Source organism: Podarcis filfolensis, assembly GCF_964270895.1.
Source record: "Podarcis filfolensis genome assembly, chromosome: 8".
NCBI lineage: Eukaryota > Metazoa > Chordata > Lepidosauria > Squamata > Lacertidae > Podarcis > Podarcis filfolensis.
In genome coordinates this window covers 37,892,077-37,906,385 of record NC_139611.1, presented here as the reverse complement: position 1 = coordinate 37,906,385, position 14,309 = coordinate 37,892,077, and the positions used below count along the sequence as shown (strand labels likewise).

Here is a 14,309-nt window from a genome sequence, read left to right as displayed (position 1 = left end):
AGTCCTTACAAGTGTTCTAGCTGCCCAGTTCTGCACTAACTGACCTTTCCGTATAATCTTCAAGGGCAGCCGCTGTAGAGTGCATTGTAGTAATCTAACCTGGATGTAACCAAAACATGTTATTAACTGAGGCAAGATCTGCCTTCTTCCAATAACCCTATTGTTGGTGAAGTAGCCAAAGTTGGTAAAAATAACTTCTGCCCATGATGCCGCCTGTACCTCCACAGACTCCTGAAGCACCCATCTTTCTCACTCATTCCTTGTCCTTCTCCCCTCATAGGAAAAGGCCAGAGGTCAGTGGCAGAGCATGCCTAAGATCCCAGGTTCACATCCTGGCATCTCCAGATAGCTCTGGGAGAGAATCCTATCAGAAACTCTGCAGAGCCTCTGCCAATCGGTATAGACAATATTGACCATTTGGTATAGGGCAGCTTCCTATATTCCCCCTGTCCCCTAAGTCCTTTCGTGATCCTTCCCCCCCTCCCACATCTCTGAAAAGGTGGTGTCTTAATTCGCAGTGCAGATATGTCCTTTCTAGAAATCCTTTCCAGTCACAAAACTACATTTCCCAGGTTACTTTGAGGATGCAGTCTGACTGAAATTCAGCAACCCAACTGAATTTCCAAATTGGCATAGGGCAATGGAGTGGTGGTCGGGGAGGGAGAGAAAGAATGAGTTCCCACACACACACATGCTAATATTGGCATACTTAGGTCTGCAATTCAAACATAAGAAACTGAGGATGTACAATTGATTGGGAAATGGCTGTTTTGCCCCTCACAAACAAGATTTGCAAGGGGCATAACCCAGCCTAAAATGCCTTCTTAGAGAGATTTTGCACAAAACAAGAAAAGCTTTTCGTCTGTTGCATTTCCCATGTCTAAAATGCTAATGTAAAACCCATAGAGCAGGTTTGGGGAACCTCTGGCCCTCCATGTGCTGCTGAACTACAACTCCCATTGTCCTTGGCCATGCTTGCTGGGGCTGGTGGGAGTCTGCCAGCATCTGCAGGCCCACAGGTTCCCATAGAGCCTGGGAAGCACATTCCGTTTAACAATGGGCACACGCTGCAGACTTTCTATCCTGCATCAGTAATAGTCACACATGCATTCACATAGTATCAAAGAGGCTCAATAGCAATTTGAGGGGTTGTGGAGCAATTTACAGGCAACTCCCCATTTACGTGGGAGGGGGAGGTTCTATGTCACCACACATGCCAGTGGGACGCATGTAACCTGCCGTGCCCCACTCCTGCCGCACCCCCTTGCAGTGCCAAAAAACAGCGTGTGCATCACCGGTCGTGCACAAATGAGGAGTTGCCTGTATTACAAGGAGAATGGGCCTGTTGCTGAAAATGGCATCTGCATATTGAGTTTTTCTGCAAGGTGTAGTTAAAACACCCCAGCATAAACCTAAGTCTCAATGTCACTATTACTTACTTACTTACTTACTTACTTAAATTTATTAATCATTTTTTACCAAGATAACTCAAAGTGACTTATAATATATAAACTAACACGTATATTAAAATGGGGAAGCCCTCAACGTGAAGTTTTACTATTTATTATGGAAGGAGGGGATTCCACATAGAGTTGTCATTCCCACTGATAGCTCCACATTCTTGGCAATGCACGGCTCCATTTTAGGGCATGTACACATGAACAGCTTAAAACCCAGCGAGGTCATTTCCCTCTGCTGTGTTTCAATAATCACGCTTTACCTTGCTGTGCCTACCATTAACAGATCACTTGATTTGTTTCTCTGCTCATGCAACTTCTGTGCATGCATCGTCATCTGTGCATGTGCAACAGATGTCTGGAATGTGCACATCTCAGCTTAGCCACAGCTTACATTTTCAAACTGGATGCAAGCCGTTTTGAGGGTAAACACATCAACAAGTGGTATTTCTCAAGAAACTACAAGTTATATATGCGTTGTGGCTAATGTCATGTGTACTTAGCTTCACATACCTCTGGTGGGAGCACACTGGGGCCAGAATAAATGGTAAATGTGCACACAGCTTTTGCCTTGAATGTGAATTGACCCTAAATCAGGAGGGCAAACCATTGGTCCTCCAGACGTTGTTAAACTGCAACTCCCATCAGTCCCAGCTGGCATGATCAATGGTCAGGAATGATGGGAGTTGAACAACCTCTGAAGAGGCACAGGTTAGCACACACACCAGCAACCTACCCTAAAATAAAATGACAAGAGTCCTGCTGTAAAGATAGTTCAGCAAACACACACCCTGTCCGTCTTACAACGCAATCGTGCACACTTACTCCAAAGCAAACTCCTGGATGTCAGCCTCATTGCACAACGCAAACCCCACTTTGTAATCTTCTACACGCTTGCCTGCGTGAACAGACTGACTATCCCTACGCTGGTGAAAGTTACCTGCCTTTCAAAGCTTGCAACAATTGGTTAACCCGTAAAAGAGATTATTATTTCTGTTCCTTGATCTCCTTTCGCTCTGCTGACTAACACAACTACTAGCTTTTTATGTGTTCATTTAAACTGATTTTTTAAAATAATAATAATAATAATCTGGCAACCTTTTGTTCACACCGAAAGCTGCTTTGTTAGATCTGAGAGGGCCCTGCACCAACCTCATAACAGGCCTGACTTGTAGTTAGTTTTAATATCCCATAATTGTGCAGTTTTTGAAGTTAACTGCCAAAGAAAGGAGGGTGGGGGGAAGGGACCCACAGCAAAAGGGGAGATGAGATGGCTGTGGTTTGATTGTACTAAGCTTCCTGAATTCTGAAGCTAGAAGGAGTCAAAAGTTACGGGGAAAGTGTGTGTTTTAATTTAATTTTAATTTTCCTAATGGGCAAAGGCAGCTCTGCTTTAATCCCCCACCTTACATAAACCCATGCTTCTTTCAGGCTGAGGAAAAAATTGCTCCCTTCCCTCCTCAAACCGGCAGGTAAAACTGAAGTGACTCTAAGCCGCTTGACCTCTTGCAAAGCTGGCCAATTTTCAACACTTTGCTAAGGAAACGGAGCTGCTTTGCCACCTCGTTGGTTTTCATTTCTTCTCTGCCTCATGCAAAGATCCACATGCAAAACTTTGTGGGTTTTTCCACTTACAATGAAACTTGGAAGGGGTGTTTCCTATATTTTTCTTCCCCTTCCATATTTTCTAGGAGGCTTTTTCTCTGAAAAAGGGTGGAGGGAAAGAAGTAGAAGAAATGACAGGAGAGTAACTTTTCCATGCTGCAATCCTAGGAACACCTACTTGGAAGTAAGCTGCATTGAATGCAGCTGAGACTTACTTCTGAGTAAATACGCATAGGGTTTTGCTGTGAGAGGGGTCCCTCTTTTTTGCCTGTGTGTCCTGCTGCAACTTCCTTGGTAGAAATTTGATAAAAGACTTACAAGGCCGTGTGTACACCATATATTTAAAGCACATATACAGCACACACCCCTTCAAACATTCCTGAGAACTGTAGCTTACCCCTCACAAAGCCACAATGCCCATCACACTTAACAAACTAAGGAAGGGGTGTTAACTTTGGATAACGCAGCACAGCAGCTCAATAGTTGCTATTTTGTTTTGTTTTTAAAGGGTATCTGTAACAAGTAATACCCTAGATTAGATTTGTTTCCCTTTCTGCAAACTAGTGAAATTGATGCAATGGAAAGACACTCTTATGAATGAAAATTCGGTGAGGTTTTTCCATCCTAGCCAAATGTGTTCGGCAAATGGAACCTTCCCAACAAGTTCCAACCTTGCATTTTCTAACCGATCGCGCCAGACCTAAGGAGGATTAAAATTATTGCCTTAACATTGTTTCCTTTCCAAAGTGGGCAGCTGGAGAGCCTCTGCCTTTTTACTCAAACGTATACCCGACCGAGTTCAATGGGGCTAACTTCCAAGTAAGTGTGTACACCAGCGCAGCCTTGGCCTGAAGCTTTTTCTCAGTAGGGTTTTCCTCTATGTATTAACTTTCAAAAAACCACTTCTTGCCCAGGGATTGTAGGATGCACACTCACAAGTGACACTGAGAGAATCCCACATTTGGGTGGCTGTTGCTGCCCCTGCCCCAGCCTTTGTCTTCCATACATCACTTGTGTACGTTCCTCCACAGGGACTGCAATAGAAAAGCAGATCTGTGCCACTCATTTAAAGCATACCCAAAGCACATGGCTTTCCCTAAGGAATCCTGGGGACTGCAATTTCCCCCCTCACAGAGCTACGACTCCCGGCACCCTGCACAAACTACAGTTCCCATGATTCTTTTTTGGAGGGGCAGTTGTGCTCTTTAAACACATGGTGAATATTGCTGGTATCACTTATTTGCAAAGCAGTACCATTTGTGCTTTTTAAAACCACCCTATCATTTGCGATAAGAAGATTATTCTCTCCTCCAATCTTTTTTGTTTTGGTTTTAAATTCCTGCTTTTGTTTTTCTCTCCCCAACCCCCCACTCCCGCCGGTCCAGCCCCGCAGGAGCCTGCTACTTCATTTCCGGGGTTGGAGGTGGGTTAACCAAAAAGGTAATCAATAGCTACAACATCGGGTAAAAAGGTCCTTGGGGCGTCATAGATTATTTTGCAGGCGGGTCGAGGTTGCTGCTGACTTCTCCCATCGCTTACCAAGCTCGCTCTAGAAGCCCAAAAATGTTCCCCTGCTCTGCACTGTACTAACCAGAGCAGCCCAGTGCCTTCCAGATGTTGAATTCCAGCTCCCATCAGCCCCAGCCAGCAATGACCAATGGCCAGAGGTTGCTGGGAGGTGTAGCTTGGCAAAATACTAGTAATAGTAATAGTAATAAAACTGAAAGCCACCTAGTTTGGGTAGCTTGAACCAGATTATTCCCCCTACCACCCCACTCCAGAAATAGACCAAAAGGGCACATGTCTACTCTGTAGTAAGCCCCATGGAGTTCACTGGAGCTTATGCCAAAATAACTGAATGTTGACGTGACTCCAGGCTTGCACTATACCTTTAAAGCACATTTGAAACATACTTGCTTTCTCAAACAATCCAGGACATTGTAGTTTACCCTTCACAGGGTCACAATTCCCAGCAGGGCTTGACAAACTACATTGCCCAGAATTCTTTGAGAGGGGAAAATGTGCTTTAAAGGTATATCGGTTTTGTTTGGCTGCAAGCACACCATATCTTTAAAGCACCTGCAACCACGCAAAGGGTTTGTGAAGAGTGCTGGGAATTGTAGCTCCGTGGCGATTAAACTAGAGTTCCCAGGAACGTTTAGGGAGAGGGTTAACTTGAAATGCATGCTGGAGCCTGATAGAAAACCCACATTTTCCGTGAAAGAAGGCGGGGGGGGGGACGCAGGGAAGTCAGAAGAAAGGAAAACGAACAAAGCGGGCCTTCCTCTAAAGAAAAGAAAAAAGCCGAACTCCCGCGCGAACTTTCCCGGGAGTAAGTGGCCACTGCTTTCAGCGAAACTTACTTCCGAGTAAACACACACACGCTAGTTGGCTCCCGGCAGGGTAATGCGCACTAGACAAGTGGCTTTCTGCCTGCAGAGGGCGCTCGAGTTCCAGATTTCACTCGCGCTCCGAAGCCGAGACTGCGCGTTCCCGTCCCCCTCTCACTTTCTGATTTCTTTTCCCCCCTCTTTCTTTAATAAATAGAAACGGTTCCGTCTTAATCCACATCTCCTTGGAGAGAGAGAGAGAGAGAGAGAGAGAGAGACCCTCTCCTCTTTCCTCCTTTTACTCGGGCCTTTCCTCTCTCCGCCCACCTCCTTCCGACCTTGTGTCTCTTTAGCCGTGGAAAGAGGACAAGGAGAAATACGACGGGGCTGACTTTCGCAACTTGCCTTGCCCCTGACTTGATCCAGACAACAGCTGTCTCAAATATACAGTGCGATCCTTACGCGAACGTGGAAGGAGAAGCTGCCGGGGGGGTGTGGAAATCACACACACAAACCAGCCCCCGTAGCGCTTAGCAATTCAAACAGACGCGAGAACGCTTTGAACGACCCCCTGAAATCGCCCAGGATTTCCAGCCGCAAAGCGAAAGGACGATTCGATCTCCTAAGGAGGTTTTTTGCAACTTTGAAAAATATGGGCCCTTTAAACCAGCGGACTTAGCTTTCAACAAGAACCTCTTAACACACACACACAAAACAAAAACAGGGTAGTGCGAGGCGTTTTGATCAGATCTGCAGCGATGGCCCCACCAGTCATTCCTAATACATAAACACGCGGGTTCCCCCCCTCCAAAATCTATTTAAAAATTAATACAGCAAAGTAACCAGAAAGTCCCAAATACTGTATATATTTCTGCCCCCGCTCTCTTTAATTCAAATGAATACGCACACACCTCTTTTTCCTGTACACAAACACACACTGTTGACATTTTTTTCTAGCTAGCTCACACAGCTGCATTTTGTACTCAGGACTGCTACTGATTTTCGTTCTCGCACTTTTTATTTTGGATTTGGAAGCTTCTAAAGACGGCTACCCTTCTGGAAATCTAAGCACGGTGGGGAATCTTCCAAAACTAGTTTAAAAGTTTCCCAAAGTGACAAAAGGAAATCATGATAAATAATAATAATAATAATAATAATAATAATAATAATAATAATAATTCACGTAGGTATCAGAAAATTGTAGTCAAAGTGGCAACAGTTTATTAGCCAAAAATATATACTTTCTTGTACAATTTGGTTCACACATATGTACATTTTTTTTCCTTTTTACTATATATACAAAAAAGAAAATGAAGACGCCTATTTCGCACTGGACTTCCAAAAAACCTCACGAATTCAGCTAATCCAGATGATAGCACAGAAGCAGGGGGGTTTTTTTTCTTGGTTTTTGTAATTTTTTTCATTTGATACATGGACATGCGTACAAGTTGTAACTATACAGAGAATTTTATTTTACAATCATTAGAACAATAATTATAAAAAAAATTAACTATGATGATGACAACGCAGATAGAACCATAGCTGCATCAAGTTGGTTCTGAGGCCTGGAAGAAAAGGAACACAGAAGAAAAAAAGAAGATATATAGATATATATCTTGAATACTGATTTCTCTGATCATCTAATAGGCAGCCAGAACTGGAGACTGCAGCGGAGCTTATGCTTGCTTTAACGTGGAACAAAAAGTCTTTGAAAACATTCAAAAACCATGAGCAAAAACTACTCCAATTTTATGCGGAGTGGGGGGTGCCCTTTAAAGGCTAACAGATTGACTGCAACATAAGCTTTTGCGGAGTTCTGAAATGCACTAACCCGCCTGCTCCTTTGCCTTTAGTCCATAAAAACTGATGCCACAATCCATATGTTAGTCTTTAAGGTGTCGGGAGAATCTTTTCTTAGTTTTGCTGCAGCAGATTCACATGGCTAACCCTCTGCAGTTTTATAGCCACTCTAATATGTTAGAGACATAATCCTTTTACTTATTTTTTTTTTATTTAGGCCAAAGCGCTGTGCATTTTTAAGCACTATCAAGCAACCTTGCAGTGAACACTATTTCACTGCTAAATGCAAGTTATGAAATATATGTACATTTATGCACAAGCATATGTACTCTCTCACACGCAATCATGGCGCATTCTTTCTAGTCAACGTGCAGACACAGTGCATGGTATTATAGCCAAAGAAATATATGTGTGTATGCATATGCACCAACCACACAATTAAATCTATTCATTTCATTAGGGTGCATCTGTGTGCGTTTGTGAATGCACACTTGTACATAGCTAGGATAGATTATACATATAGGTGTGCATGTGCAAATAAATATATGCAGATATATCACACACCTAAACTCCACAGGTATGCAAGAGAGCAGAGTTTACATTGGCCTGTCCACCTTATTTCATACACTAAACCAATATTTCAATTTGGCCAGTTTTGAACTGGAGGATTAAAAAGGAGGTGATCAGACTGGGAATTTTCTGCTTCCCTATATTGATTTTTAACAAGACTCGAAAGAGTTGCAGAGGGGACCTTTGTATCTCACAAGCACTAGTTTACAAATTCTAGAAAACTGACTCTGCAATCTTTCCTTGGTGCTCTTATCTAACATCACAACAGTGCACTAAAGCTGGCTTGGAAAATGAATCTCAGAGGGACTGGAACCAAACTGGCCATTTATAATTCTTCCCCAGTCCTAAATATACATGGTGGGGCCCAAATCCCTCACATGTTTACTTGGAAGGAAGTCCAAGTCCTGGTTTCAGTGGCATTTACTCCCAAGTAAGTCTGCAAGAGATTGCATCTTGCAGGGCAGCAAGTCCCATTGATGTCAATGGGAATTGGTCTACAAGCAAATTCCTCTCCCTTTTTAATGTACCCTCTAGGACATAGATAATCTCTTACCGCCTCTGAACTGGTTGAAAAGCTGTCTTTATTAACTTTTTCTCTACTTCCAAGGCACTAGATCGATCTAAAACAAACAAAAGCAAACAAAGAAAAAAAAGGTTCCTTTTTTAAAAAAAAAACACCTTGGATTTGCTTCTCTAAGGTTCCTGAATTCATGTCACTCTTAGCAACTTAGCTCAGTACATTCTTTTTAAAAATGAAAAAAATGAAAACCTGTTAAAGAGAACCCAGATCCTAACCACGTCCAGTATTAAAATAAAAATGCTTCATTTAGTGGGATTTGCTTGATCGCTTCAGAGTGTGTGCTTAAGGTCACAGAACACCTGGACTGCCAAACCCATTTTACATGGAAGTAAAAAAACAAACAAACCAAAGACCCACACCTTTGATTTCAGTTTGGGGAATTTCTTTCCTAGCAAATATAAGAGGGGTTTTTTTGGGGGGGGGGGTTAAATGTGCTTTTTAAAATAGGCAGATGATACCATCAATACAGAGAGCACCAATTCTGACCACAGCAAGTAGGGTATCCCTAACTGGGAGAATGCAGTTTTTTTTAAAAAAAAAACTCCCCCAGTTTTGAAGGCAATATTGGTGGAAGTTGCTGTTTTAAAAAGAATGCGCCCCAGGTAAAGGCCTTCTGATTTATTTATTACCATGTGATTCTAAATGGGGAGCCTGGCACTGAAGTGGATAGAATAAATAGGAGACAGAAACTGATCCAGCATGATATTGCATGTTTGTGGGCTGTGGAGAGATCCAGCCAATGTTTCTGTCCGAAATATAAACTGAATCTTTAGGCCAACTAAGAAAGCCTGGACCTCTTTTGGGAAAAGAGATATAGAGAGTCCAGAAACGGGAGCAGTGAGGGTCTGACTGTCTTTCCCCGTCATAATGAATTGCTTCTTTGGGCTTCAAACCCTCGAGGAATACCTCCCGCTTTCCTCGTTTTTTATTCCACCTACTCTATTCTGGATCTTCCTTCTAAGTCCCCCTCCCTTCTACCATTTGCGTTCTTATAAGTTGTTTTAGTGGTAGCCAGCTTAGTTTTAATCAGAGTAGACCCACTGAAATGAATGGACTCAAATTTCTTCAGGTTCATTTCAGTGTTGTCTAAGGAAACTTAACTGAATGCCACATAAGTCTCAGGGAATAAACGCGCAGCCTCTCATACAAACCCACCCTAGTTCAAACTTCTCTCCCCCACGTAAGTAAGTCCCATGGATCTTGGGGTTGCAGCCAAGTTGTTTTCCCCCTCCTCCCCCCACCTTGCCTTTCCCCCCCTCTCAGGTATACGCCTCCCTCCCATCGAATGGGTTACCTGTTCCGGAGGACTCCGCGCTCTGCGCTTGGTCCGCGGGTCTGGAGAAAGCCGCGATAGCCGCCGCGCTGGGGGCCGCGCTGGGGTTCGCCCCCCCGAGTCCCAGCAGGTGGGGAGTGTTCAGTAAAGTGAGCGGGTGGGGATGGTGGTGGTGGTGATGATGGGGGTGGGCCGAGAAGGCCCGGCTGGACCAGTTAGCGAATTTGCCCAGAGGGCAAGAGGCGACCAGTCTGTGCGCGGGGCCCGGGGCCGTCGGAGGAGGCTGCGGCGGTGCGGGGGCTCCCACCAGCTGGAGGCTCTGGGGGGTGGCCGCTGCCGCAGGGGGGGAACCTCCGCTGGGGGGAGATTTCCGCGACGGGTTATCCGGGCTGGTAGCCGTCTCTGCTAAGGACCAGATCTTGGGCTTGGGAGGCTGCGCTTGCGGTGCCAAAGCGGGGCTGGGAGCCGTTGGGGGGGACGCTGGGGAGGAAGGATGGCGCTGTTGCTGCAGCATCTGCTGCTGCTGGAGAGCCGCTGGCGAAGGCAGCTCGCCCGACGAGGCGCGCTGACGGGCCTCCATAGCCTTCAAGAAGCGCTCCTGAGCTCCCGGCAGGTCCTCGAAGCCGTCGGAGCCCTCCGAGTCGGTAGTTTTGGCGTCGGAATGGAGGAGCACCGAATCATCCGGCGGTTCCTCGTCCTCTTCCTCCTCGTCGTCGTCCTCCTCCTCGTCGTCCTCCCCTTCCAGGAGAAGCTGCCCCGCTTTGGCCCCTGGCGCCCCGCTCTCCATATTCTCGGTGTCGATGTTCTCCAGGTCGATCTCCTCGTCGTCGGGGTCCCGCTTGTCGCCTTCGCCGTCCTCTTCGTCGTGCTCGCTGCCGTAAGAGTTGCCCTCCTCGTCGGTGCGGCTCCGCGGAGCCCAGGTCATTTTATTCTCCTTTTTGAGGCGCCGCCGGGCGTTGGCGAACCAGGTGGAGACCTGCGTGAGGGTCATCTTGGTGATGATGGCCAGCATGATCTTCTCGCCTTTGGTGGGGTAAGGGTTTTTCCGGTGCTCGTTCAGCCAGGCCTTGAGGGTGCTGGTGCTCTCGCGGGTGGCGTTCTTGGGCCTCGACGGGTCGCCAAACTGGTACTGGCCATAGGGGTAAAAAGCCGGGTGGTGGTGAGGAAAAGCCGGGTGCTGGACGCCGGGGCCCTCCTTCAGCTCATACTGGGCTCCCTGGAGAAGGACAGAAAAAATGGGGAGGGGGGCGTTACACAGAGCAACTAACGGCTAGCCATGGAAATGGGCTCTTTCAAGGAGGAGAGAGCCCCCTTGACTCCCAAAGGGGTGGAAGATAAGCCGAGCAATATATTCGACGGGATCAAATGAATCAAGGGCTGCGCGGCTGTCATTCTGCCGGATGACGAAGAACGCTGTGAGACTCGGAAGCTTGCCCTTTTAAGTTCGATATATATGGAGAAGTGCGATTCCGTCTGCAGTTTTATAATAATTTCTCATTTCAAAAGTTATAAAGGGGACTGATGTTTGTGCGGGGGGCGCTTGGGAGGCTGCCTGTTATTTCCTAAATCCACAGAGTTCTAGAGGTGTCCCAGCCAGTCCTTTTTGAAAAGTATTTTCAATAGCGAGTTGAACCCGGACACGCGCGCGCACCTCGCTCACGTTTTTTAAACTTCTTGGGCCATTCGCATGCAGCCCTGGCCTCCAGAACTTGGGAAAGGCAATCTCGAAAAGTAGCTGGACGTTATCACATATATGACAGAAGTAAAATAGGTTTACGTATATATTCACACACACACACACACACACACACACACACACACACACACAACCCCCAAATGAGACGTGGTGTGGGGAGATGAGAGGGATGCACAGCATATGCCGTGCATTTAATGGGAGATCCTATTAAATCTCCCATTGTTTCCTTGAGATAAAACACAACAGATCAGGGTATTATTAGACAGGGGCTGCTGTTGTTTTTAATTCACCGCTTGCAACTTTGCAGAAGTTGGATTTTGTTTTTGCTTTAAAGAAACGCTCAGGCTTAACTTGACAAAATCTCTGCTCGAAGTTTCTGCGTGTCTCTCATCTCTCCCCCCCCGCAACTTGCACAACGGAGGTGTTGCTGCTAAACCCCCTTTAAATAATAAAAAAAACACCCTTTTGCCTGACGATTCCTCCGCGCGCTAGATGGAACTGTCAATCAACCCCTCACGGAAAGGAGGAGAGAGAGAGAGAGAGAGAGAGAGAGAGAGAGAGAGAGAGAATACCAGCGCCCATTTGTGTGCAAGGGTTTTGATGGGTGTCCGTATTGGGGGAATTGTTAGATTTCCCTTTTTCAACTTTCATTGGGGAAACACGGGCCTAGGAATGGCGCTCTGAAACTATATTCAAACTCGCGAAGATATATGGACAACAAAAGGACTCAGTAACTCCTTCCTACAACTCTCTGTTGAAATCAGGCTCCCTTATATTATGAAAAACCCGAACACTTTATTTTCTGCTAGGTTTGGATCCCCACAGCAGATCTTTTTGCTTCCAAGGCTTATTAATAGTAACATGATTACTGATTTTCAAAGCGGGATTCCGACTCTTCCCCCCCCCCCCATCCAGTGCGTGTTATTCACAAGGAAAAGGCACAATATGGGATTGTTCTTACGTTGAGAAAAGACGATCAAAGGCACTCACGGAGGTGATTCTCTCTCTCTCCCCCCTCCTCCTACCCGCTGCCCTTGGTTCAGTTCAGTTCTCCACACACCCGGAATTATTTGAAAGCTGCATTGAAATTAATACGGCCCATTACTTCCGACTAAGCAGTGGTTTAAGGATCCGGGTGCCTCTTTTTAAATAAATAAATAAATAAATAAATATTTAAAAAGTCACGGGAAGGGGCGCGAACTGTCTCCCAAACTCTGCGAGTTATTTTTTTAAAAAAAATGAAGCCGAGGCAGGAGTTTTTTTGCATGCTCTTCTCAATCTGCCGAAGAGAGATTTTTAACCCCTCGCCTGCTCGACCCCCCTAGCGCACCCCCGGGCCCAGATCGAGAGGGGGGGGGGACCAGGAGACCGAGCTGGTCACTTGCAAAGCACCGCCAGCCAATTGCACCTTTTCCTGCGTCTTCGCTTTACGCCCGCAGCTGTGCAAAGTCACATCGCAGGCGGAGTTGGAAGAGAAAGAAAAGCTGAAGATTCCAAAAAGAGAAAGAAAGGGGGAGAAAGAGGACTGCGGGTTTTTAAAGGGGAAAATCTGGAGTTGGGGTGTGTGTGTGTGGCAGAGAGCGAGAAAGAGAAAGACAGAGAGAAAGAAGAATCTGTGGACTCGTCTCCTTACCAGCTGCGGGAAGATGGGTAGCTCGGCGGTGTAGGGGAGGAAGGCTCCGTATCCCTGAGCAGCCGCGGCTGCCGCGTACGGCGCTCCGTACATGGAGGAGAGCACGTTGGAGAGCGTCCCCGTCGGGCTGAGGTCTGCCCCGCTTCGGGAGCTGCTGTTCCCTTGGCGATCCGATGGGTAGAGCGGCCGGATATACTGGTATCCCAACTGGGAAAATGCCATGGCGGGGTGGTGTGTGGTTGGGGGGGGGGTGGAGAGGCGAGGAGGGGGGGAAAAGGGGAAGGAAGGGGGGAAGGAAAGAGGGGAGGGGAAAGAGGGAGGGGGAGGAAAGGAAAGAGAAGCGAAAGGAGAGAGCGCGAGGAAGGAAGGAAAGAGAGAGAGAGGCGCAAGAAGCGAAGAAAAGGAGCCCGGTCGTTCGCCCTTTGCTCGCCTCGCCTGCACTTTTTTAGTGCGTCTCAGAAAGTCTGCCAGGCATTGGCGGTGCCGGGTGGGTTAGCGGGGTGGGGAGACCAGGCGAGGCCGGGAGGGGGGGGGGGCTGCCGCTGTTGCTGCTGCCGCCGCCGCCTCCTCCTCTTCCTCTTCTTCGTCTTCTTCTTCCTCCTCCTCCAGCCGCTGCTGCGTAACGATCCTCCGTCTCTTTCTCCCTTCACTTTTCCTATTGATCTGAGTGGACTCCAGGTCAGGTCCTAACAGATTGCTGGAGATTATTGGAACTCCCGCCTTTGATTGACAGCCGGAGTCTCTCTCTCGAAGCTCCTCCTCTTTCTTTTAAGTCAGTCTCTCTCTCTCGCTCGCTCTCGGTTTCTCACTCGGGCTCTTTTCTCACTCCCTCCCCCCGCCACTCACGCCTTCCATTTACTGACGTCGCCGTCTTTTATTTGAGTGCTTTTCAAATCTGGTGGAAGCCATCGCCAATCAGTCCGGGGTTTGTACAAAGATTTAACTCAGTCTAGGAGAGTTGTTGCTTAAAACATAATAATAATAATAATAAATATTATTGCTATTATTGCTATTATTAACATTATTAAAATAATCTCCCTTCAGAACAAAATGTATCAGCTAGAGTTAAGACAGGGATCCGTCCAGAATTGTGGCACACGCAGGCTCCCTTCATAATTATTGTTGTTGTTTTTATTATTTTGCTGATTATCTCCACAAAATTAATCTCCCAAACTCCCTCGACTCCTCCCTCCCTCGCGCAAATTAACCTATTCATTCCTGGAGCTGTTGGACTGAACACTAATATAGATTTAAAAGTCTGCTTTCACTCTCTTTCTTTCGCGAACCGCCCCCTACCCACCGTGAATTTCTCTTTTCGCACCGAATTTTGAAGTAGTTTCTTTAACACAGTAGGTCAAAATACAG

The 14,309-nt window shown here is 46.5% G+C and overlaps 1 protein-coding gene across 2 annotated transcripts; it reads right to left on the bottom strand.

The window, feature by feature from the left end:
* Nucleotides 1–6,590: 6,590 nt before the first annotated feature.
* On the bottom strand, nucleotides 6,591–13,705 carry IRX3 (iroquois homeobox 3). 2 transcript variants are annotated; one of them, XM_083626319.1, is made up of 4 exons: nucleotides 12,945–13,704; nucleotides 9,637–10,831; nucleotides 8,316–8,382; nucleotides 6,591–6,957 (listed from the first exon to the last, which is right to left on the bottom strand). In XM_083626319.1, the coding sequence occupies exons 1-4, from the start codon at nucleotides 13,164–13,166 to the stop codon at nucleotides 6,903–6,905; spliced, it is 1,539 nt and encodes a 512-aa protein (XP_083482445.1). In that variant the 5' UTR covers nucleotides 13,167–13,704; the 3' UTR covers nucleotides 6,591–6,902. The 2 variants fall into 2 exon arrangements, with proteins under 2 accessions (XP_083482445.1, XP_083482446.1); XM_083626320.1 differs by lacking the exon at nucleotides 8,316–8,382 and having other exon boundaries at nucleotides 12,945–13,705.
* Between the last annotated feature and the right edge of the window lie 604 nt (nucleotides 13,706–14,309).